This window comes from Penicillium crustosum (genome assembly GCF_028827405.1).
Source record: "Penicillium crustosum strain IBT 35664 chromosome Unknown utg000002l_segment0_segment0, whole genome shotgun sequence".
In the NCBI taxonomy this organism is placed as follows: domain Eukaryota; kingdom Fungi; phylum Ascomycota; class Eurotiomycetes; order Eurotiales; family Aspergillaceae; genus Penicillium; species Penicillium crustosum.
In genome coordinates, this window is record NW_026623123.1 from 2,517,465 (window position 1) to 2,541,085 (window position 23,621).

At 49.1% G+C, this 23,621-nt stretch overlaps 11 protein-coding genes across 11 annotated transcripts; 7 read left to right on the forward strand and 4 right to left on the reverse strand.

The window, feature by feature from the left end:
• Positions 1-401: 401 nt before the first annotated feature.
• On the forward strand, positions 402-2,441 carry N7487_004455 (uncharacterized protein; the record flags this gene model as incomplete). The annotated part of the gene is made up of 1 exon (XM_056872202.1): positions 402-2,441. One exon carries the CDS (start codon positions 402-404, stop codon positions 2,439-2,441), a length of 2,040 nt encoding a protein of 679 aa, XP_056729922.1.
• A 589-nt stretch (positions 2,442-3,030) lies between these two features.
• N7487_004456 (uncharacterized protein) lies at positions 3,031-3,426 on the reverse strand (the record flags this gene model as incomplete). Its single annotated transcript, XM_056872203.1, has 1 exon — positions 3,031-3,426. The coding sequence occupies one exon, from the start codon at positions 3,424-3,426 to the stop codon at positions 3,031-3,033; it is 396 nt and encodes a 131-aa protein (XP_056729923.1).
• A 458-nt stretch (positions 3,427-3,884) lies between these two features.
• N7487_004457 (uncharacterized protein) lies at positions 3,885-4,656 on the reverse strand (the record flags this gene model as incomplete). Its single annotated transcript, XM_056872204.1, has 2 exons — positions 3,885-4,548; positions 4,619-4,656. 2 exons carry the CDS (start codon positions 4,654-4,656, stop codon positions 3,885-3,887), a joined length of 702 nt encoding a protein of 233 aa, XP_056729924.1.
• A 518-nt stretch (positions 4,657-5,174) lies between these two features.
• On the forward strand, positions 5,175-5,687 carry N7487_004458 (mitochondrial 37S ribosomal protein uS8m; the record flags this gene model as incomplete). Its single annotated transcript, XM_056872205.1, has 1 exon — positions 5,175-5,687. The coding sequence occupies one exon, from the start codon at positions 5,175-5,177 to the stop codon at positions 5,685-5,687; it is 513 nt and encodes a 170-aa protein (XP_056729925.1).
• A 961-nt stretch (positions 5,688-6,648) lies between these two features.
• On the forward strand, positions 6,649-7,438 carry N7487_004459 (uncharacterized protein; the record flags this gene model as incomplete). Its single annotated transcript, XM_056872206.1, has 3 exons — positions 6,649-6,812; positions 6,847-7,195; positions 7,253-7,438. The coding sequence occupies 3 exons, from the start codon at positions 6,649-6,651 to the stop codon at positions 7,436-7,438; spliced, it is 699 nt and encodes a 232-aa protein (XP_056729926.1).
• A 228-nt stretch (positions 7,439-7,666) lies between these two features.
• Positions 7,667-8,889, forward strand: N7487_004460 (uncharacterized protein; the record flags this gene model as incomplete). The annotated part of the gene is given in 4 exon segments (XM_056872207.1): positions 7,667-8,143; positions 8,214-8,419; positions 8,435-8,759; positions 8,824-8,889. The coding sequence occupies 4 exon segments, from the start codon at positions 7,667-7,669 to the stop codon at positions 8,887-8,889; spliced, it is 1,074 nt and encodes a 357-aa protein (XP_056729927.1).
• A 1,722-nt stretch (positions 8,890-10,611) lies between these two features.
• N7487_004461 (uncharacterized protein) lies at positions 10,612-11,328 on the forward strand (the record flags this gene model as incomplete). Its single annotated transcript, XM_056872208.1, has 1 exon — positions 10,612-11,328. The coding sequence occupies one exon, from the start codon at positions 10,612-10,614 to the stop codon at positions 11,326-11,328; it is 717 nt and encodes a 238-aa protein (XP_056729928.1).
• A 1,231-nt stretch (positions 11,329-12,559) lies between these two features.
• On the reverse strand, positions 12,560-14,112 carry N7487_004462 (uncharacterized protein; the record flags this gene model as incomplete). Its single annotated transcript, XM_056872209.1, has 4 exons — positions 12,560-13,179; positions 13,240-13,586; positions 13,646-13,926; positions 13,981-14,112. The coding sequence occupies 4 exons, from the start codon at positions 14,110-14,112 to the stop codon at positions 12,560-12,562; spliced, it is 1,380 nt and encodes a 459-aa protein (XP_056729929.1).
• A 649-nt stretch (positions 14,113-14,761) lies between these two features.
• Positions 14,762-18,136, reverse strand: N7487_004463 (EF hand domain protein; the record flags this gene model as incomplete). Its single annotated transcript, XM_056872210.1, has 1 exon — positions 14,762-18,136. The coding sequence occupies one exon, from the start codon at positions 18,134-18,136 to the stop codon at positions 14,762-14,764; it is 3,375 nt and encodes a 1,124-aa protein (XP_056729930.1).
• A 1,714-nt stretch (positions 18,137-19,850) lies between these two features.
• N7487_004464 (uncharacterized protein) lies at positions 19,851-21,230 on the forward strand (the record flags this gene model as incomplete). The annotated part of the gene is made up of 1 exon (XM_056872211.1): positions 19,851-21,230. One exon carries the CDS (start codon positions 19,851-19,853, stop codon positions 21,228-21,230), a length of 1,380 nt encoding a protein of 459 aa, XP_056729931.1.
• An 889-nt stretch (positions 21,231-22,119) lies between these two features.
• N7487_004465 (uncharacterized protein) lies at positions 22,120-23,109 on the forward strand (the record flags this gene model as incomplete). Its single annotated transcript, XM_056872212.1, has 2 exons — positions 22,120-22,363; positions 22,418-23,109. The coding sequence occupies 2 exons, from the start codon at positions 22,120-22,122 to the stop codon at positions 23,107-23,109; spliced, it is 936 nt and encodes a 311-aa protein (XP_056729932.1).
• Between the last annotated feature and the right edge of the window lie 512 nt (positions 23,110-23,621).

Below are 23,621 nucleotides of genomic sequence, written 5' to 3' on the forward strand. Positions count from 1 at the left end.
AAAATTAATCTAACCCCTCAAGGATGAAGTCACCTGTCACATAGAAATGAAAACCCCTGAAACAGGGGAGTTCTGTATGGAGTACGGAGTACAACGTAAGGCGTTGGCCTATTGGATACGCTAGCCTTAACTAGCGCGTATGTATGTAATAGTTTCTGGATCGGCCCTTCTTCACACCTTGTGTCCTCTTGTCTCGTACCAATTCTCTATCCGACTACTTTGACGCGTTGAAACTGAACCCTTCTGGGAACATGCAGTGGGATCTGCCTGTATCCGATTAGACGTCACAACAATCCCGTTTCGACCTGATTTCAGGAGCACCCCTGTGCTCTGCATACGCATTTCCAGCTTCCCCTCGATTGCATACACGCCCTTCTTCGATCGTCGTACCCTCAGCCATAATGTCCGATAACAACCCCCATCACCCTGGGGTGCGCAGCTTGTTAGCCAAGTTTGAAGGCCAAAGCCCCATCGCCTCTCCCCCGCCTCGCGGCCGATCCCCAACGGCGTCAGACTCGTCAGGAACAGTTCGGCAGCTGTCCAAGGTTCGGGCTAGCTTTATCACCGTGGACGGGGTCATTCAGTCGAATCCTTCTTCGCCATTGAGGAAAACAAGTGGCCGCAGCGACAGTCCTGGAATGTTTGGACCGAAGATCAATTCCGGGGATGCGGAGTCCGGACGGCAGAGTACGATCTCCCCCACCCCGCTCAGTCGCCTCGACCACACACAGAATGCGACTCTGGGACAGATAATGGCTGCGGGTCGACCGGAGGAAGCCAAGAGTGAACGAAATCAGATTAGCAAGGAGGAAGCCGCAACGCGCACTGAGACTCAATCTCGGTCGCGAAACACCCCACCAAAACAGACAGAGGAGTCCACCTCCACAGATTCCAAGTCGACAAGCTCCGACACTCCCTCGCAGAAATCAGATTCGTCAGTGGTGATCAAGAAGAAGCCTTCTTCCGTTGGATCTGCCCGCAGTGCAGCGAGCAAGTCCACACCAACTACTGCAGCTTCAACTGGAACGAAATCTGCTGCTCACAATACAAGCTCCAAGCCCACGGCTCGCGAAGTGGCCAAAGAGCGTGCCAACTCTCTGGTCCACAAACCGAGTCGTGTCTCACTGAATCCCAAGACAACAGCACGGCCAACCCGCAGCTCAGCAACGGCACAAGATACTTCAAAGCCACATGCTGTGGGTGTATCTAGCAAGCCAGGAATGAAGTCTCCGCCGAGACCTACCCGTGTACATGGCTCCGGAACTACGTCAACCCACGCATCTGCTGCTAAGCAAGGAAGCACAGGGGCTTCGAGCACTCGTACTACTACCAGTGCATCAACCCTCACAAGAAAACCTTCATCCCTCAAAAGCGCAACTGGAGCTCAGTCGCGTGCCACTACTCCCAGTGCCAGCATTCGCCGACAATCTTCTCGTCCTTCGTTGCCCGCCCACGCAGCTAATGACACAAGCGCTAAGCCGGTCAACGAGGGCTTCCTTGCGAGAATGATGCGGCCTACTGCTAGCTCTGCGAGTAAGTCCCATCCCCAGGAGAAGATTGATGCAAAGTCTGTCACCAAGGCTGCCACTGTTTCCAAGGCCCCCAGGCCGTCAATTGGGAGGGTGCCAGACCGTAGCGTCCACCAGGCGAAGCCTAAGAGCACTGCTCTTCGACCTCAGAGTCAGAAATCCCAGCCTCTGAACAAGCAGCCTGCGCCACAGAAAGATGGACATAAGTCTTCCCAAAAGAAACAGGAAGGTGAGAAAGAGAACATTGTGGAGCCTACATCAGTGGAACCCACTCCAGTTGCGGCTGTGGAATTGCCCGAAGCTGCTTCCAAGCCGGCCGAGGAGACGGCTTCGCCTGCTCAGGTTGAGGAGTCTACTCCCGAAGCTACCATCGCATCTACTGAGCCAATCGAGAAGGCAACTGAAGTGCCTGAGCCGATCATCGAGGAGACGGTGACCGAGAGCTCCTCCAACCCCGTCCCAGTCGAAGATGCTACTGAGGTGTCAGCTGAGCCTACCGATTCCAACGAAGCCCAGGCTAAGGTGGATGCTCCTGTCGACTCCCTTATTGAGCCCATCGCTGAGGATGCCGAGGAAGAGAAGGCTGCTGAGACCACTGTAACCGAGGAGACTGCCACAGAGCCCGTGGCAATCACAACGGCTGATGATGAAGTGAAGGTCGATGAGAAGCAAGAGATCTCGATTCCCGAACCAGAGGTGCTCGAGACTCCTCAATCAACAGAGGCCCAGGACATGGCTCCTGAAAATGAAGATGCTACGCCAGTGAAGGAGGTCATTGTCTCCGAAACTTTGGCAGAGGAGAACAGCACAAAGGCTAAGTCCATTGAGGAGCCTACCCCTGATGCGCAGCCTGCAACTGAGGCCGAGTCGAGCAACGTCGCCATCGATATTGCCAGCCTGGCATTGAACTAGGCACTCTACATCAGAACTACACCACGTTTATCTGAAATTGATTTCGCTGGCCCATCTCTTCTGGTAAAATTTGGAACATCATTTTAATCTTCTCTGATCATACTCTTCATTATTGTCTTCTATCTCACCAAGCGTGAGCTTCTTTCCATTTATCAAGGCTTACCCTCAACCTGTTCACCATCCATTCTCCCGTGTCTCTTTCTTACTCTATGCTAGCATTTTTACATCTATCAGTGTTTTGGGTTGTCTTATTATTCTTTGTTTATGTCTTGCATACTTTGTACCAATTTCGAGAGCATCTTATTCTTAGCGCTTAGGGGCATTATCCAATTTAGCATCTTGGTTTATCAATATAGCGGGGCTCAAAGCTTTTATACTATCAGTCCTCTGTTCGTATCTACTAAGCACTTCATTTCTCATAAAACTGAGAAGCTAAGCTATATTCTTGTCCTAATTCCAATCCTCATCGTATTGCTCAGCATCCGAACTAGTAATAGCAAGCAATCAAGGTGATCATGACCAGCAGAGATCTCTGATGAGCAAGAAAGAAAGACGCAGAATCTCAAATATTCCCACCCCAAAAAAACGCTCAAAGTTTCCTCTCAAGCTTCTTCAGGAACCTATTCATACCACCTTCCAACCGCTCTGCTCTATCCTCCAATTTCCTTGGCCGCTGTCCAGGATTCTTCATGGCCTTCTGTGCATATTTCTGGTAGTGAGAGCTAGCCTCCACTTCAGTGGGTCTATACAGCTGGCTGTGGATATCGTATTCAGAACCAGCGCGCTGGTGTTGCTGTTGCTGTTGCTGTTGTTTTTGCTGCTGCTGCTGCACCTGAGTCTGGTCATACGAGTAGTTTGAGAACCCGCCTACCGGCGCCGTCGTCCCAGCCTGATACTGAGGTGGCGACTGGGCTTGGGCAGCCCCATAGACCTGCTGGTCATATAGATGGGCATTCGGATCCTGTGGTGGCGGAGCGAAGGACATTGAACCTTGTCGACTTGCGCTGTACTGTTGACCTCCCTGCCCGGCAAGGAACGACTGCGAGTACGAAGGGACAGGTGTTCCGGAGCTGTGGACTGAGGATCGGGTAGTGGAGAAAGAGTTTGAATGCTGTAGTCCTGCACTGGGAGGAGGGGAGGCGAATGCTGGCGGTGCTGCGACTGGAGGACCTGCGTATTGCAACCCCGGGGTTGAAAGGGGCGGGGATGCATATCCACCCACGCCTCCTGCGCCCCCCCATCATTTGGTGTGGGGGCGTATATGGCACACCGTTGTCAGCTGCCACTGCGGCTGCGAGACCGGTGCCACTCACTCCGTCCTCCGGCGGGGGGTCTTTTCGCGGTATTGGATTGGCTCCGGGGCAGCCGGGGCGGCTGGATTGTATGGGAGAGGGGCAAAGCTAGCTGGGTCTTTCTTTTCCTCGGCGGGGGTAGAACCAGCACTTAATCTTTGGTCAACTGGAGGTCCGCTTGGAGGGGGGGGGGGAAGCTGCTGGTTGGTGGGGGCGCCTGTGGCACTGGTGCCGCTGTGCTTGTGGGCTCAGATCGTGAGTTGCGTGTTTGACCATTCTGGTAAGCAGGGTCGGAGACTGCAACTGTCTCCAGTTGCTGTACTACGGAGCTCATTGTTTCCTGTTGTTGCGGAGCTGGCTCTCGGTCTGTCTCGACCTGGGCACTGGATAGAAGCCGGACGGTAGTGTCCAGAAAGTCGGTTGCATCTTCTTGCGTCCAGAAGTAGATATCCAATGTATGCAAGCGAGGGAAATTGCGGACTTCGTTGGGGTCATCGCGTGGGTCGCCGCTAGGCAGACGCCACTCATGTTGAGGGGTATCATGGGCATATTGATGTTGGGGCGAGGCCGTGTGTGCATCAACCGTTAATGTACATAGTGTCGGAAATTGAGCAGAGTGCCGTATATGAACATTGCTCAAGCCTCCACAGAATGCATCCTGCTCTGGAGATCCAGGATTATTGGCAATTTCAATGCGGGCCTTATTCTGAAAGGCGTCATGGTAAATATAAACATAGGAGCCTTTATCAAAACGGTGATGATATGGTGAAGGTCTTCGGGTTGGCTCTGTAAAGTAGTAGTGGATATCTGCAAAACTATTCCAGCTGTTAGACACAATCCAAGGACTGCTTCATATCTATCTGCGGGGAAGTCAGTTCAACTCACACAGTCACAAGGCGCTCTTCGCCCGCTGATGGTGGCATGTCTAACAATTCAAAGTACGGAATGCAAGTATACAACGGTGGCAGCGAGTAGAGGGGAAAAGAAAAAGAGGAACTTACGTTTATTATTTAAATATTATTTAAACCTTGGCCTGAGGGGTATTCAACCTGTGAAACGCCAGCATCAACCGCCATGCAAGTTGGGCGCTTAGAAGATGTAGATGTGATGTGATAGGACAGTACTAGGTACCTGGTCATCACACATCTCCGCTATGGGCGAGAAAGTACCGGGTACCTGGACCAGACCGCGATCCGGAAATATAGTTTATCCGAAAATTTCCAATCCCCAAATCATCGCATCTTCAGTCGGCTGCAACACCTCCTGCCGTGTCTTTACTTCCCCAGACAATTGCTGTCCATTGTGGTCCTTCTCGGTCTTCGCTCCAGTCTAGCCGGGATCCCTATCTTTCTTCCTCTTCCGAAATTGATCAATCCCACCACTCTCTTTCCTCTCCGAACCGCCGCCGGTAGAGCTTAATTGCTGCCGCCGCGAAATCAAGATGTCTCTCGTCAACCTTTCCGCCGTCTGCGCCCACTTGAACAATGCTACCAAGGCCCGTCTCGCCCTCACCTCTATCCCTAACAGCAACCTCCACCTGAAGCTCTCCCTTGCTCTCCAAAACTCTGGCTACATCTCCTCCGTGGCCCGCGGAGGTCCGACTCCTCCTCCAGCCCATGGCATCCTCGGTTACCCTGCAGTCAACGATGAAGCCGAAGGCATTGAGCCAATAACGCGCGATAACGTCGCATCAAGGCGGCTGTGGCTGGGTCTGAAGTACTGGCAAAACGAGTCAGTCCTCGGCAAGATCAAGATGGTCAGCAAGCCCACCCGACGGGTCAACATTGATGTGGAAGGTCTACGCCGAGTTGTGCGTGGTGAGGAATCCGGGTTTGTGGCCGGAATTCGGTCGCCGGGTGAGAGTCTGTACCTCTCTACAGACCAAGGGATTCTAGAAGCTCGCGAGTGTGTTGAGAAAAAGCTTGGTGGGCTGGTTTTGTGCCGTGTGCTATAAGTCTGCAATTGTCCTCGCGGCTTGTCTCTGATTTAGGGGAGCTACCCACCGGGGAGATTGTTTTCTCTTCTTGCATTTACTTTGGAGTTTGTTGGTTAGTCGCAGCGCTTTCTCTTTTCGAGATTAGTCTTTTTGTGACTGTTGGGATAATACCTGGGTCAAGGATCTGTATATTAGATGTCTGCGTATCTCGCATTCTGTGCTCTGCTGGTGATTTTGCAGCTGTCCTCAATGTGACACAGTGTATAGATTATGACTTGAAATATTTCCGTACTCCCGTCCTACGATCTAGTAGTATCACTTCCTGGGCTGATTTTATAGCCATAATCATGTTTTATTTCCATGCCACAAGTGCTGGGTGTATAGTATAGGTAAATAGAACGCCGACTGGCCATGGCCCAGTCATGGGAATAGTGAGTCGATTATCCTTTTTATGTCCTTGACTGCACAATTCAAATTCAACAATCCAATTTTGTAGGTAAAAGCATGGAACATCTTAATATCCGGTTCTGGCTCGGAGAGACTCAAGAATCATAAATTATATAATTATTTTATCGAATCTCATCGAGCTGCATGGAGTTACCTGATTAGGAAGAAGGTATCTATTTTATATCACCTCTTGTCTTGTGTTCTCGATTAAGGGCCTTTGTTTTCAGATACCATTATTGGGGTTCTGTTGATCGAAGAAGTTTAGGTACTCTAATCTCTATTTAATAGCGAGGAAATTTCCAGTCTCTCTGAGCTGAAGTGCTTCGTGTTTCAAGTCTCTCCGAACTACAAACTAAAAACGTATGTAGCCGCACCCAATCTTCCTGTTTGATCCCTACTTCTTCTAGGTCATATTTACGTTCTTCAATATCAATGGTCCTTCATCGCCTTATTTGCTCCTCGTCCTATCCTCTCCTGAAGATTCTGTTTCCCCCTGAGCCATCCAGTGATCGTGGGCATATAACCACAGACCATGGCTAAACCTCAAAGCGCTAAACACACACGATCTAATTCTATTGTTTATGTCGATACAGCAGCACCACCACCAGAAGAAATTTCTCATCGTGTTCAGGAGCTCAATCCACGGAGTATCGCCAACATCCTCGCATGCGCAGCGCGCATTCATCCGGACGTCATGTACATGGTGGACAGGGCCATTCACGCCACCCAGGAAGGAAAGAGAACAAAACTATATCTTCAACTTCGACCAAGATTCGAGTGACGTCTGGAAATCGATTAACATCACACATCGCTACAAGCGCAGCCAAGCGCAGTACGACATATCGGTCCTGGTGGCCGATGAGGTCGTCGATATCATCGAATCAATCACGGATCATTATGGCCAGTTCGCAAACCCTCAGACACGTCTCAATGGGCTCTCCACACTGCGAAAAATTGGCAAGACGATTGCACTGTCTACCAACGATACATTGGGTCGGGAAGTGCAGGAGCGGTTCCAATCCGATGCCTGTCTTGTAAATGGGATGATGGAAATCATCAATTTTATGACAGCGGATGAGGTTCAACTGATCATAGAGCATAAGTCGAGTCCATAAGCATTGTGGTCAAAATTGCAGGAATTGGAAGAGCTGGCCCGGAATGAATGCATTCATCCTGGAATAGAAGAAGTGTTAAATCTATTAGATCCTGCTCGCGATGAGTATGAAGAAGAAATAGATGAAGACAAAGACAAGGATGACGACGAGGATGAAGATGAGGAGGAGGAAGATGAGGACGAGGATGATGTCTCAGGCTCAGCATGAGAGTCATCTTTGGCATTGAACTAGACCGTGGTTTAACATCAAGAATATAAGAACCAACTTCAAATCTAAATGAATTAAACAAAACAGTCTGATCACTTGAGATGTCCCGATGTGATGCGGTATTTATGTTGTCGGTAGTCGTAATGTCGCACAGTTTTGTCCACCCGGTCCAACCTTCCTCTCCATCAAACCCGCCCTCATATTGTTTACACTCAATCAACTTCCACAATGGCCGATGCAGCAAAGAAAGTCCTCATATCTGGTGGCACTGGCTTTGTAGGCTCAGCCATAGTGCGGGCTCTTGCAGAAAAACATCCAAACTTTGTCCTCGCCGTCATCGACCAGAGTCCCCCACAATCTGAGCACATCCTACCACAGAGAACTACGTACATGCAGATGGATATCACTTCAACTGAAGCATTGAGCAGAGCATTTGAGACTGTGAAACCAGATATCGTTGTCCACACTGCCGGAATCGTCCCAGATTTGGCCGAACGGTTCAGCCGCCGACTGGAGCAAGAGGTATGGAAGATCAACTTTGAAGGCACACAGAATATGCTGGATATATCCAAGAAGAGCGGGGTTGAAGTCTTCATATACACGAGCAGTTGCTGCGTGGTGATCGACGATACGCGTGTCGCTCATCCTAACATCAATGAAGAATGGCCCTTGGCATTCAAGTCAACCATTTATGGAGAGTCCAAGGTTGGAACCAATCCCCATCAACAGAATTCTCGGAATTGACAGAAAATACGCCACTGACACACTTTGCTAGGCTGCTGCAGAATCACTCGTTCTAAAGGCCTCCAGCAGCAAAATGGTGACATGTGCCCTTCGACCATCGGTGCTCTGCGGAGCAGGAGACTACCAGCTAGTACCATCTATTCACGCATCTATCTCCAAATATGAAACCCCTTTTTTATCGGAAATGGCTTCAATTTGCGGGATATCACCCACGTTGACAATGCTGCCGATGCTCACGTCCTGGCCATAGAGAATCTGCTATCGTCCCGCACCGCTGCAGGCGAGGCCTTTTTCATTCAGAATAACGAACCTATCGTCTTCCGTGATTTTTGTTTGGCAATCTGGGCACATTTTGGGCACGTCCCCCCTTTTGAAATATATCCCAAAGAGTCTGGCTTACTTCGCCGGGCTGGCGTGTGAGACGGTCACCTGGTTGATGGGAACAATGACAACTCTCAGCCGTGGGAGTATACAAGATGCATGTGCCACTCGGTATGCTGGTGGAATCAAAGCTAAGGAGATTCTGGGGTACGAGGCGCGTATTGGTATCGAAGAAGCCATCCGTTTGAGTTGCGAGGTAAGCAGATATCACAAGCGCAACCTTCTTTTTTTCTATTGCCGAACTCACCGAAATAATCCAGGATTATGCTTCTCGTCTCGGGGTAAAATTACCCATCCTCAATGGTGGAAGCCGGCAAAAACAGTAACATGTCACGTTGATGGAAATCACATAGACTTCCCGGTTCCCTGGAAATACTCTGATGGTTAAGATTTTCCGGTTCTTGGGGAGCGCCTCTTAGCTTGGATGATTTCATAATACCTCCTATGACCACTCAGAGTGTTATTGATAACAATATTCCTAGGCAACCTCGACCTCGGAAGCATAGACATTGGGCTTCTTGTTGGGCTGCAAGGGTAGATTGTACGCCATCAGAATAGCTGAGCTCTCCACATTTTAAAAAACTTTGATATCATATTTCCTCTTTGTTTCACCCGGATCTCCAGAAGAGTCTCCAGAAGAGAGACATGGCCCATGCGGCTTATTGCATTGGGCCCCAAACAGCCCGAGTGCCCAACACAAATTAACTACGGAACCGTATGTTGCACCTACCTCAACTCATCATTACATTTCTTCCAGGACCTTCGAGGGTGCAGATCACATCTTCTCTCTGCACATTTGGGTATCCATAGGTCAACAATGTCCAAGTCCAGAACCCCGGTCCTTGCGTTTTCTACCCAACACCACAAGCTTTGCTGCCCGAGGCTTTGCCCCAATACAATTATCGAACCAGAATGAAGGAGGTCGCACGGCACCTAGCATTTTGGTGCTTCCCCCCTAATTGATGAAGATCGGAGCTTTGGATGTAATGTTTGCTGTGCGGATTCATGCCATGCACCCACAGAGGCGTCTCACGGCGCCTCGGCTGCCAACGAGCTTTACACACCGGTCTTATTCTTGATCGATCGAGATCTTCAAAGTAAACGACACGGGCGGTCCATTTCCTGTTACGCAATTGGTTTTCTTGAACCCGACAATGTCCAGGCAACACAGGCCCTTCTCCATATATTTTGTCTCCACCAACGCCACTGGCGTAAAGTCCTCTAGCGCGGCTCTGAATCCAGTTACACTACCGTTGCATAAACATGGGTTGGTTCTGATCCCCTTTGTCAGGCACACTTACGAATATGTTCGGCCCGGGGAGATTGGCTTTCCCAAAATGACTATAATACCTGCCCTTTTCTCGATGTTCGTGAATTCATTCGCTCAACAACGCACCCAATATATATAAATATTCTTTCTGGCAGTGCTCTTCTGGATCTTGTTCTCAATTGTTAAATTAGGCTGTTGTAATACTCCGGCTTTACTTTCTTCATGCTTCCTGTCCTTCCTCATCCATTGGCGGGTGGATCGGTCTATCCGTTCTCTTTGCCAGCAGGTCTCGGTTCTTGTGCAAGCTCTATCAACTCTAAATTTGATCCTCGGTCTCGCCATAGGTTAGCAAAATCAGCATCGCCATTCCCTCCTTTATTTCCGTGCCACAATCCTTGGAATTCGAAACTCATACTCCGTAACAGCACCATGGCTCAACACTCTATGTATGGAACCCCAGCAACCCCTCCGGTGGTCTATCAGCAAAGGTATTTTTTGGTCATCGTTCACTTCATTGCAAACTCCTTCCAAGTTATCATCGACAAATATCGCTCTCGTTCCTTTTGCTAAGCGGTAAAAGGTCACCATCTACTCCCCACGGATATGGCTACAGAGACGACCGCCAATTGCCTTTCGTTCCGATGGATTCTAACCATCAAGCCCATTACCACGGAGGTCCAGTCCATCTGGATAACCACGGCCATATGATTAACCCACCCACGGGACGTTTATCCTACCCTCCAGCCGGACAGGCCCACCCACAATCCAGGACTCATGAATGGAGCCACCCGAACCACATGCCTCGCGAATCCCTAAGGCGGGACCTTGGAACCATGAACCCCCGGAAAGCCCGGAGTATGTCATGGAAAGAAATAACCAGCGAGCTGCCGAGAGAACCAGAGGAAGCCCGCACTACCATTCCCAGAGACGGACATCGAACCGGGATGAATTTGATGGCCCGCATCAGTTCCTGGAGCCACCTTCTCCACAGGCTGTTGCAGCCCAGGATAAAGAGCTTCCCCAGCTCCCTACTAACCTCGATGCCGGCGAGCAAGACAGAATCCTCCACAAGGTCAACGACCGTCTGTCCCAGTGTGCCTATGACTTCATCGCAAAGCACCAGTTCCGTGTTCCCATCGAACAGGACAAAAGACCCGTCAAGGTCCCCTCAGATCGCGAGTGGACCGAATGGGTATACCTTTTGAAACGACTGGCTACTACACGCCGCATCCCGGCTCACCTCTTGTACAACCGCCAAATTAAGCAGCTCATCACCGTCCTGGAGAACTCCCTGGAGATGCGTCATGCTGCCAAGCACCAGTCTAGGCCGGTCAAGGATGACCGCAACGTGCTGCAGCTCATTTCTGCGGGTACACAGGTCGCGAAGATCCTTAGGGATGCTAGTGCCATGCAGTTTCTCGATTGTCTTTATGTTGACGCTGAGAAATTGATTCAGGAACGACGTGGCCGTCGTGTAAGATTCGCAAACCCTTGAATCCACTGGAGGAGTAATGGCCATCTCTTTTAATTTTCCACTTGGATGCCACTGTTATGTTTCTGTTGTCTTCCCGTGGGAGCCCTTTTGGATTGTCCTGTTTTCCTCTGGTTTTCTCTTCCTTTTCTTTTTACAAGTCCGTTTGGAATACCCTACTGTCAAGTTTGAACTCCTTGGAGGAAAGGTACCATGGGGCCTTTGTGATTTTCAATCAGAACAAAAGCCCAGGCAGCTACCCAGCCCACATGAAGGAGGGATTGAAACTAAATCCTTCGGGCTGGGAGGAAGAAATCGTCCAGCTCTCGCCGCAGGTGACTGTGTACATCTCCCCCAGATATGTGTCAGCCAGCGGTACAAAAGGAAACAGTACTAGGGTGGTAGTTTTGTTGATTTTCTCGGTTTGAATTTTTTTTTTTTTTTTTTTGGCGTTCGGGTTGGTTGTCTTGATATGTTTATGTTTACCATGCTTCATACGTTTTCCCCTGTGCTACACGACCATGTCATGATTTCGGCTTTTTTTTTTGTTGTATTCAGTACGAGATTATGTCTGTGATGTTATGTCTCTAATTTGACTCGCTTGAGTGGTCCACTTCTGTCTTTTTCTTCTGCTAATATTCCATACATTCCAGGTTTTGGGCTGCCTTGTTCATGAGATGTCCCCGAGTATAGTCACATGGCTCCGCTGGGCTCTATTGCAGGTCAGTCACATCAATTGACTTGAACTGTTTAAAGAAAGGGCCAAAAAAAAAAACAATGCGGCTAAATATACAAAAAGATCAAAAAATAGTTTCCCTGGGAATCGAACCCAGAACCTTTCCGGAACATATGCTAATCGCATTTGTTAACGGAAAATCATAACCGCTAGACCAGGAAACTGCTCGACCACTTGGGCCAATTGATGGAAGAGACAGCCAGCTTTGGCTTTATCAACTAGAATCAATAATATAACACAACTACACAGCCCATGTTGACATTATATTGACATTCCACCCAAGAATAATAACTAGATGGGCACTGTGTGGTTTAATATGCTGTTACTAAGTGAGAAGTGGATCCATCCATGTGAAGAGTTTGAGGTATATTTTCTAATATTCTAACGTTGGTTCTTCAATCCCATCTATATATTTAGGGCATCAACATCGACATGAACACAAGCTCTATTACATTTGAAGCAACAACCACTTGGATTGTTTCTTTATCAAATCTGTCACCCAGCGACAACAGAACACATCTAATCCTTCCCGTCAGAGTTGACAATAACCCGCTGTGCCTCCAAGCTACTGTTGTCTGTCTGTTCCTCTTCCTCCACCTCGACCGCCTGAACAACATTCCAATTGCCAAACACCGCGAGAAGTGTAAATGGAATCGTAACACCCCACAGTGCAAATCCCAGTGCCATTTGGTTCAAGTTGGGCCAGTGAGTTGCGCCGACCGCGTAAGCAATCGTGCTGCCAATGGACTCCCACGATCTCAGGATGCCGGTTGTTCTGGCGATATCGCCATCTCCCTGCGCTCCCTTGATCTCGGCCATCAACCAATAGATGTATGTCTGCAGCGCCTCATAGAAGAACCGGAAGAAGATGTAGACGGTGAAAGCCGAGTTGAAGAAGGGACCATCGCCCAAATCGAAAGCGGGTGGTTCGGCCATGTGGGAGAGTCTCGTCTCGACGATGGCGTTCCATATCCAAGAAGCTGTGACAAAGAAGAGGACGAAGATATACATAATTTTAGATCTGGTTCCTCGCGACAAAAATTTCAGATCTAGGAATAGGCCTGTCGATATATTGGCGGCAGCGCCGACCACAGCCGTCAAGAAAGAAGCAAGGGCTCTAGAGCGGACAGTGAAATAAGCTAATATTGCTGTTAGTGGTGCTATTTATTATTGATAAAGGAGGAGTGGAGATGTCATACTTGTCAAATAATTTCCCTGATAAGTTGCACCAAATTGTCCCGCAAGGAAGACCGGAATGAGTAGCAGCATGTACTTATTGCGAAGTTGCTTCCAGATAGCACGAGCCTCGATAGAGAGACTAGTTTTCTTCATGTAAGGGATTTTGGTGCCATTGCTTCTGATGACATCTTGCGGCTGTGACAACAGCAATGCGAACGGAGCCCCGAGGGATGAAATGGCAACAAGACCTAAGTATGTTGTGTAGGTGACCTTACCAACATGTGCAGTGTTGATATTGAGAGCGAGGGAGATCGCACCACCAACAAGCGGTCCCATCTGGCGGATACTCATCCAGATTGCAACATAGCTAAACATAAAACGGTCAGTCAAATAACAACAAGTGGATGGTCTGGAGGCTCAACTTACCGTCCTCTTTTCTCCTCCTCCGGATATCCAACTGCAATGGCAGCCTCACTAGCCCATAGAAGAGACGCTCCAATTCCACAAAGAGCGGCTCCGAGCAAGAGGAACCATTCGTTTCCATAACGATTGTTGCAGTATAGACCAGCTGCATAGGGAGTGTAGAATGCAGCACCGATAAACAAGGTCCATTTTGCAGTGATCTTGTTGGTAACACCACCGGCAAGGAAACAACCTACTGACATGAGTCCATATGTCAAGGCATTGGCGGCATTGTTCAGATAAGGCTGCACAATATGTTAGCGGTAGTTACACAGATTCCCAAGATCCAGAAGACTTACCTTGGCATTTCCTCCAGCTCCAAGGTTATTGAGAGCAGTCCAGATACCGGGTTCGCAGAAGGCGACTAATCCGACAAGGATAATCTGGAGAAGACATGACCGGTAGAACCGGGCCAGACGTTCGAAAGCCATGATAGATATGAGAGATTGCTATACGGATCATAACACTGGAGAAAGCCACTATTATAGTACTGCATGGCTATGGGCCCCAAGGTTGGGAATGTTAAACAAAATCACAATAGCACGTCAGGTCCCATTATAATCGCGATTTCTTGGTTTTATCTCTCTCGCCCGATAGAACCCCACGACTAGGACTAGTTTGTAGACTGGAGACGGTTGAAGAACCCTAGTTTATGGTTAAATCGATAAGGGGAGTCATTCTGGTGATAACAATGGTGCAAAGTGAGCCATTGGCCTCCAAAAGCACGTAATATGAGGGAACGTGCTTCAAGGGCTGGGCCACAAAAGTCTTATTTTCCGAGGTATTTTCGGTTGGAATAAAATTTATCTTGGAGAAATGAGGTGCTACAAATTCCGTCATTGGACTAAATTAGTGATGTTCTATAGAAGATGGGTTAAGTATGGATGTCTACGCCACTACGGAGTATAGCCGACTCTTATTAGTAGCCCGTTAGAAAATTAGGAAATTAGAAAATCAGAGACACGTTTTTTTTTTGGTGGTATCTAATCAAATTGTCATTGTAACAATTCTGAATCAACTCAGAAGTATCGCTAATTTACAATAATGTACACCTAGGTTAATCTAGGAACTTCCTCAGAATCAAAAGCTAGCCATCTCAATCCAACTGGCCACAAATGCCAGTCGGCGTCCCCGATCAGCAGCCATACGGCGCGAGAACTCCTCAAAGTTGAGTCTCGCACCATTGCCACGTTCCTTATTTTCACGTTCTACCTGGTCTAAATAGACCCATCGAGCTAGAGTCCGGGCTGAAGGTCGGCGTGGGGCAGGAGCTTCACGAGGCTGGTCATTGACACGGTGAGGGGGTGGTAGTGGTTGCATAGGAGAGGGAGGAAGCTTGGGCGCTGTGGCTTCGGCTTCTGGGGAGGAGTGGGGAGAAGATGGGGCGGGAAGAGAGGTGGTCCCAGGTTGGAGTCGGAACTGAGGAGGGAGATCAGGGTTCGTGCTTGTAGTTGGGGGTTCTTCTAGATCGGAGTCGGATTCATCGATCACTTCCCGGGCCACTATGAATGGCTCGTCAGGACGATGTTGTGGGAGGGTTGGATCGTAGTAAAGTGTATCATCTTCAACAATCCGACTGGATGGCTCCGCACCAGATGCTTGAGAGGCAGCGATATCATCGTCATAATCAGACGAAGTAGCGGACGCTGTGTCGGATTCTTCAAAGGGCCGCGCTTGCCCAATTCCAGTATTTTCTCCGGGATCAGCGAGATGAGCTGGTCGCACGTCTTCATCATCGTCTTCTTCATACTCATCATCATCGCCATCATCATCTGAGGCGGTGGGCCCCGGTGACGAAGGAGCTACTGCCCCGGCATTGGAAGGCGCCAGAACTGGGCTTTGAATTCCGTAACCAGCACGCTGCAATAGATCATCAAGTGGTCGGTCGTTGATAATTTCCTCGAGTTCCTCTTCAACTGGAACATTTTCAGTTGCGGCGCGTTTTGAGGGGTCCTCTTTTCCGGCGAGTTCAATCTCGCGGGCCCAGACCTTGCGCTCAGCTCGCGTGCGATAGACTTCCATTAGAAGGTCCTCTTTCGGCTTGAATAGAATATCTAGAAGCTCATTGAATCCCTGTTGTGTGACTTGATACAAGATTTCTTTCCCAACGTCCCTCTCGATCTCTGGGATTTCAAACCCACCCCATCGCTCCCCAACAGGAATACTCCGTGACGAGGTTGACGGGTTAGATCGAATGTCATACTCGTCGTCATTGAGATCATCCTGGAATCGCACTTTGGACGAGGATCGCGACCGGAAAGATGGTGGGCGCGATTCGGATTCATCTAGGTCTTCATCGCTGGAGTCATCGATGGCTGGATCCCTTTCGTAACCCTCAGGAACAGTGGCTCCATCTTCTTCATCCGTGTAGAAAGCCCGGCGCCTCCAACGCTCGTCGATTCCACGCTGACGGGCGTCAAACACACGTCTTTGGTCATCTTCGCGCATTCTATGATAAACGGCATCCGCGACGCGAGCCCGATCAATTGGATCCGTGATTTCTCGAGCGGGAATATAGGACCCAAGGGCTTCGATGATATCTTCTTCGAGAATGTGTTCAGCTGGGGGCCAGATGCCACTGGCCACCGACGAGCTAGATTGGTCTGACCCACTGGTCTCGCTAGCACCATCTTCGTCTTCTTCGTTGTCATTTTGGTCACCTTCTATGACACCCGACGGGCGAGGGGTGGTCTCGGTGGGTGCCAGGCGTAGTGTAGATGGGAACAATGGTCTCATTCGGCTAAACTGTGATCTGACAGCAGCATCACCCACGACCAAATGCCGATCACCAGTGTCATCTCCATCTTGTCGCAAAATTCCTTCATTGTCAACGATTTCCATGTCCCCCTCAGAATTCATGCGCTTGCCTTCGCCTGTACGAGAACGTTCGCCAGAAGGGATACTGCCGGGGAATGCAGAGCTGATAGGCTGGCTACCGAGAACCACATCACGGGCTCCGCCCTCTAAGAAGTCATCCTCCATGCCAGCAACCATGTCCTTTGTGAGCTCCCGGCTCAGCGCATAGTATGCCCTGAAAACCCGAAGGAAGTCCTTGCGTTCAACGAAGCCATCCCCGTCGATGTCGTAGCCACGGAACACACGCCGCAGCCGTTCGTCATTGCTCTTGTTGTTCAGACTAGCCAAGCCCTTCAGAAATTCTTCGAACCCGATGAGATTGTCCCCATTGGTGTCATAGAATGCGAACATTCGATCGTAAATGAGACTGGGAGGCGGCGGCCGGATAGAAGTATTAGGCACAAAGCATCGGTCGAATGTTTTGCGATCGATGGCCATATGCAATTTATTCGGGTCGTTCGCCCACTCATAATTAGCCAAACAGCGGAACTGATCCCAGAGTGCATCAAGCTCAGTATTCTCAAAATTGCAGTCTTTCATGAGACGCTTGGCGAGAGGGCGTGGAAGACTGCGCGGGAGCATTGAAGGCTTCCCAGGATACCACACAGGCTGAGATTGACGAGGGCTTCCTAAGAATGGGGCTGGGATCCGCACTTTGTAGAATAAATGTGTCTTGATGTGGACCTGCATTGCCTCGCACGTCTCACACAGATCGTAATCAATGCAGTTGGCACATCGGTATCTGATACCTTGAATCGGCATGGCACCGCAGCTATTGCAAGTGACTCCACGATGGATATAGCCGTCCCTCCGCGCCTGGTCCTCAGCGATGTGGTAAAGTAGATTGAGCAGGTTTTGACCTTCCCTATTGGAAGGATCGTTGTTTCCATCACGCCATGAGAAGACACTTTGGTCGTCCACCACTGTCTCACCCCCGTCAAGATTTTGTGGGGGCGCAGTCACGTCTGGGAAAGTGGAGGTTGAGAGAGTGACACGTTCGCCATTCTGTCGTCGCCGACGCAGCTCCTCTCCATAATTTACATCTCCGTTGAACCGGACCAGAGCTCTTTCGATACCAGCTCGGGAGATACCTCGGCGTTGAAGTTGTTCTGTCAAGTATGTTCTCTCTGGGGTATTTTCTGGGAGAATGTGCGCAGACGGGAAATCAAGTGCAAGGAAGGATTCGAGAAACGTATCTTCCATCATCTCGCGCATGCGCTCTGCATGAGCAGGTGGGACACCAACTTCTTCCATCAGCTGGTCGCGTGTTGCGAGGAGTGATGGAAGAAGACCGCTCTCCACGCGACGGCCATCCTCTGTCTCAATGCGAAATGTCCCATATACACCATTCTGACGCTCTAGTTGTTCAAGGTGGGTAATGGCTCGATAGGACGGAGTATCAACGATCCCGAGTTCTTCAGCTTCGGTTGGTCTCGCGCGGCGCACAGCATTTCGACGACGGAGTGAAGTTGATGATGGCTGCGAAATGATGTTATTGTGAACATAGAGAATTGCATAAGCAGCGGCGACACCAGTAAAGAGATAGAGGATAGGTCGGTATCGTGCTAGTGAGACTGGCCCTGGGCGCGAATCGGACATGACGGAGGTTTGGCGGAAGTTGAGCTAGCGGAAGCTGCACAAAAACGTCAGGAACACAAGGTGTAGCTCATTCTGATCACAGCTAGGTAAGCAGATCAAGCCAGAACCGCAGTGTCAATTAAGACACTCAATTAGTATGGATCTGACAGTCAAGTTGGAGATGGCATTTCTAAGGTTGAAACGTCAGCGGGTTGCTGACGGGACCGCCCAGATCTTGGCTTAGTAAGCCATACTTGAGCCCGAGCTCAGGTGCCTGGCAGAGCCCTACAACGAAACGCATCAAAGAAACATGATGACTTGCATGCTGTCAACAACACTATTACGAAAACCAACACTAAAGATTCGTATCCGGCTAAAATACAACATCAGAGCTGTAGACTTCTAGAATGGATATTGCTTAAAGATCTACCCAATGGTGTCATCCCCAACAGCGACGAACTTTTTGCCACCCTTCAACAGATACAAAACCCCAAGAATGCACCAGTATCGCCCGAGGCTGTCCACATGTGGTAAAGGATTGAGTGGTTGATTATCGGTAAGCAGTCTTACCCTTTCGGTGTAAAACGATGCTTACTATACCGTCTTCTGGATGTCCAAACATTAACCAACTACTAGAGTGGAGAAGCAGCAGAGGCAGGGAAGAGTTTCGTACGTTGGAAATTTGTCTCAGATTAAATGAAGCTCTTGCATATGTGCGTTCAGTAGTTCGGTGGGTGTCGCCCGGGTGAGAAATGGGCAAGCACCGCTTTACGGTCGCGCGACCAGGGGTGACAAAGGTGAGTGCACTATAAACGGGCTGAGACTCAGGGCGAGAATCACCCAAGTCGCGCGACGACGTTGACCCCTTTAGCTGAACCAATAGCAGAATATCATTGGATCGTGTTGTTTCCCTTGTACCACTCGACATCTTGGCATTTGCACATCACTAGAATTGGAAGCATCACACACCCAGGCAGCAGGCAAGTTGGCAATACGAATCTAATTAGTTGATCTGCTCAAAGGGCTATCTCGTGATTTTTGGCCATATAATGTGTCTGTAACCGAGTGCGGATCTTCAGGGCCTGCCCAGGTTCTTCTTCCGCCTCTGCAAGTAGAGTTGTATTGCAGTCATCGCAAATGCGGAAATGAACTTGGACTTTGGAGTGCGAGGCACTACTGTATACGAACGGAAACTTCATTTGGATTTCACCTCCTTCTCGATGGTAAATTGGGGTCTTCGGATCTGCATCCATACGTGATAGGAGTGGCCCTGGGGAGTGTCTGACAGGACGGCCCGTCTATACCAAGACAATTAGTGCAGTACTGCGAAGAAATACAGTATATTTTCTGCATTCTGGTAAAAAAATCCCACGGGTCATGGTGAATTGCCGGTCTTGTTCTTCATAGGTTTAGCCACAATTGTGGAGACTTGGGGCTGAAAAGACGGGAGTGGAACGGATGGCCCTTGAGGAGCTTGTGGATGCTAATGGATGCTTATCCGTACCACTGGAATTGACTAGGAAAAGACGATCATCCCATTCTTCGGGATTGTATATTCACCTCCTATCCTCTGCACTAAAACAACGCGGCAACTATCTACTTCTAGTAACAATACCTACTATCAAATATAACGCTCCAGTCCATTTAAGCCCGTCGTTCCCCACGTTTACTTCACTGCTCTTTTTCCAAACCTGTTTTCCATCAAGTGTTATTTACTCCCTAAAGACCAGTCGCCATGTCTAGGTCATGGAAACAAGTGCGCACTTACGCTGACCATCTGGGTCATCCTGTCGTGCTCGAGCAGTACGTAAACCCAGAATACGAGCCGGAGCCTAGTGAACTAGTTGCCTTTCAGGTCTACAGCCTTGTTCCCCTGGACGACGACCACGACAAGCTCCGAGACTACCTCATGCAGATATTCTGGAATAATGAAGTCAAGCCTTTGTTCGAGATTTATTCATACCGGCCGCCCGATGGCTTTGCCTGCATTGAGCATAATCGCATTGAAATCGCCCGTCGCAAGCAGCAACATCAGTCAGGGGTCAAGAATCCCCTCCCACTGATTCCGAGATTCAATCGTCCATATTCATCCTCGAATGTTGGATTCTGTGTCCTGATACGATCGCACAGTTATCGAGTGGGCAATATGCAGGACTCGGAGGAGGCTGAGGAGATAGGCGAAGGCCCAGATTTACTCTATTTCAATCGTACATTCTCTAGCACGAGTACTAAGGTTGACGTGGCGCAGAATTTGCGTGAGGGCCAAGAGGAACTCCCGGCAGAGGCATTTGAATTCGTTATCGAGCGCCTTATGGACCAGATCTATACAGGCCAGTTGATGGTTCTCGATATCTTCAATAATGTCCCTCGTTATCCGGAGCGAGACGCCTTAGGTATTAACGAGGGCGAGCCTCCTAGCCAGGATATGCCGACAGAAGAACAGATTCGTGACCAGCTAGACCAAGAAACCTCTAGTGGCTTCTCTCTTGATCCCGCATTCCATATTTCTCAGGAAGCCAACATCGTGACAGTCACCAATACCCCTAAGGGCAAATCCCCTGATATTCAATACATTGTCCATGCGGCTTTTCTTAGCCACATACGCGATACAGAGGGTTCCTCTATCTTGGAAAGCACAGCACTCCTCTTTACGGCGTCAATGGTCTCCAACCTCCCGGCCAACAAAACTCTTACTCTCAAATTTTTCATTCCAAAGTCCAATTCCTGGTCGGCTATCAGACCGGCTCAAAACGAAGTTCTTGAGATTCTATCCCAGCGAAATGAAGAGAACCGAGAAAATCCTTTTTCTATTGGCGCCCTACACAATATCACAACATACGATGGTCAACCCCTAGCAGCAAAACGTGTTACCCCTCAAGGACCCGACCAATATATCAAAAGCTCACAGGGGGCATGCGACGATAGCGGATTTCGCACGTTCACAGTTGTTCTTGACCGTGCAAAGTTTGTCTCGGAGGCTGGGGTGTACTTCTACATGACGGACTCGGACGAGTCTGAGGAACCGGACACTTCATCTGATGATACGATCGTTTCCCGGGTCGTAGACATGAATACGGCTGCTTGGCGGCTGGGGGTGGTTGTTCTTGATGAATGAGCTAGTCCGGTAGATCAATTGTTCATGTCTATTCCTATCTATTTTGATCCGCAAGACAACTAAGTAAACTGAAGGGGGGGTGTCTTCTTCAAGTTTCACTGCTCATTGACGTGGACACTGGCATTCCTGAAGTGTCCCCTCGCACTTTGCTTGCTCCCACTCATTCAACAACACAACACTCTATAAAAAAAATATGAAAGCCTTGTTTAGATTGTCTTGGTAGTATCCCCAATGCCTCCGAATTAAAGATTTGAGTTTGGAGAAAAACTCCTCGATGGGGTTCAAGTCAGGCGAATAAGCAGGCAAATAACCTATGTTATCCACTACCTGTATACGTTGTGGGAAAGTAGTAGAAGGTCGGGGTGATAGCTTGTCATCGATTTACACATAAAACTTCTAGAGAGACAGCAGAAACTGTTTTATATAATTGTCTATAATGACACTATTTACCTAAGGTCTCTTATGGCCTAGTAACTATAAACCAATAGTCTACAAACATCAAGTTTTACGTATATATAAGTTGAAGCTAAAGTAGCTTTTATAGACTTCCGCAAAGCCCAACTTTAGGCCCAAGATCCGGGCTCAAAATCCGACCCGTAACGAGCTAGGGTTCGAACTTCTCGAGCTCGACCCGGACCCCGGCTCGTAGGCGAGGGGGGGGCGCCTCGTCGAGCCCCCTACATCTGCGGTATCACCTGGTATGTATCTACATTAAATGTATCAAGTGATCGTCACTTGGCAACCCTAAAATAGACACTGTGTTTTCCCATTGGTCATAACGGCCTCTTTGCTTTTCTAGAGGAAAATGTGAGGCTATGCAGACTGAGGCTCTGGTTCAGATTCCCCTCATTGATGAATTTTCGCACCTTCAGGCCCTTGTGTTTTCGTAATGGCGCCTTCTTTATTATTGCTACTATATATCGTGACGGCTGCTCTAGCGAATCTCTGGGGGGCATTCAGGGACTCCAAAGATGTTAAGGATTTAACGGGCTGCGAAGACACCGAGGATCTGGAGGACACCGAGGATCTGGAGGACACTGAGGACCTGGAGGACACTGAGGATCTCGAGGACATTGAGGATCTTGAGGAGATTGAGGATCTCGAATACATCGAGAACCTCAAGGGCGTTGCGGGTATCAGATATCGCGTGTTATATCGGTCTAGAATACTTCGCTAACTATTCCCAGCTCCACTTATAATACACGCCCCACCCACCGGCAAAGGACCAGTCCCAATAGATCCGTTCTTCGTCATGTGGTCTCATGAAAATGAACACGAGATTGAATCATATTCCGAAAAGTACACCATAGTACTAGTCAAGCTTGAAGTTGAATACGACCCGTGCGACGATTTATTCGAGCGATACGAGCTGAGCTCCATTTATTCGACAGACGTTGGAGGTGCGGATGGTTTTCTGGACGTTCCTGCTTCAGAGTTCACATTCTTTGCACCCGGTGAGACGTTGACGGTTGACTTGCTTTTTTACAGTAAGCATGACATGGATATTAATATGTGCACATCTGTCCGTGTGTCCATGTTCGCACCAGACCCTACACCTGCTTTGGCCTCAGCCATCATAACCCCGACAGAGACTATCGAGTGGCTCCCAACGCCGACCACGGACTATGAACATAGAGGAGAGCTCGGAGCCAAGGTCGAAGACCCATCAGCTGGCGAGAAAACTGGTATAAGTGTCGCAGTCAAGGGTGTTTGTCTACTCTTAGTTGCTGGAGGAATCATCGGGTTCCTTCGGCGTCAATCGCAGCAATTTAGATGGCGGGCTTTACACAGTCAACGGCCAGAACAGATTCCTTTGTCAACACTGGAACAACAGGATCAGGGAAATCTTGACGAAGGCGATAAAAAAACGCTGGGATGAGAGGTGTATGGTAGCCGATGGTTGTATTGGAGACGGTTGTTGGATGAAACTACTGAACTAGCTAAAAAACATATGTGTGTGTGGCATGGATGGGATGCCGGAGGCATCACGCCTCAACATCCCCAACAACCGATTTTTTTCCCCATGGGCCCTAAGAGCGCTACTAGCTGGAGACCGGAGGAATGAGAAACACTTCGATGATCTTATCGGTTTCCCAGGCCTCTTAGATTGGTTGATTCCTGAGGGATCCTTCTTGATCTCTCCGTCTCACTTGACCAATAGAATACTGATTATACTCATTTCGTTTCTTTCATTCTTGGGAGCACTTCGTGACCGCCAATAATAAATATTCTGAGCTATGGAGAGGAAGGGATAAAAGTACGAAAGCCGTTTAGAATTGACTGGGTGGGCTCGACTTGCCACACTGCACCAGGACTAGCAAGCGGAATATTCAGCCAAGGCTGAATCTGCTACTGCAAACGAGAGAGATACAATGGATATTGTATTGAAGG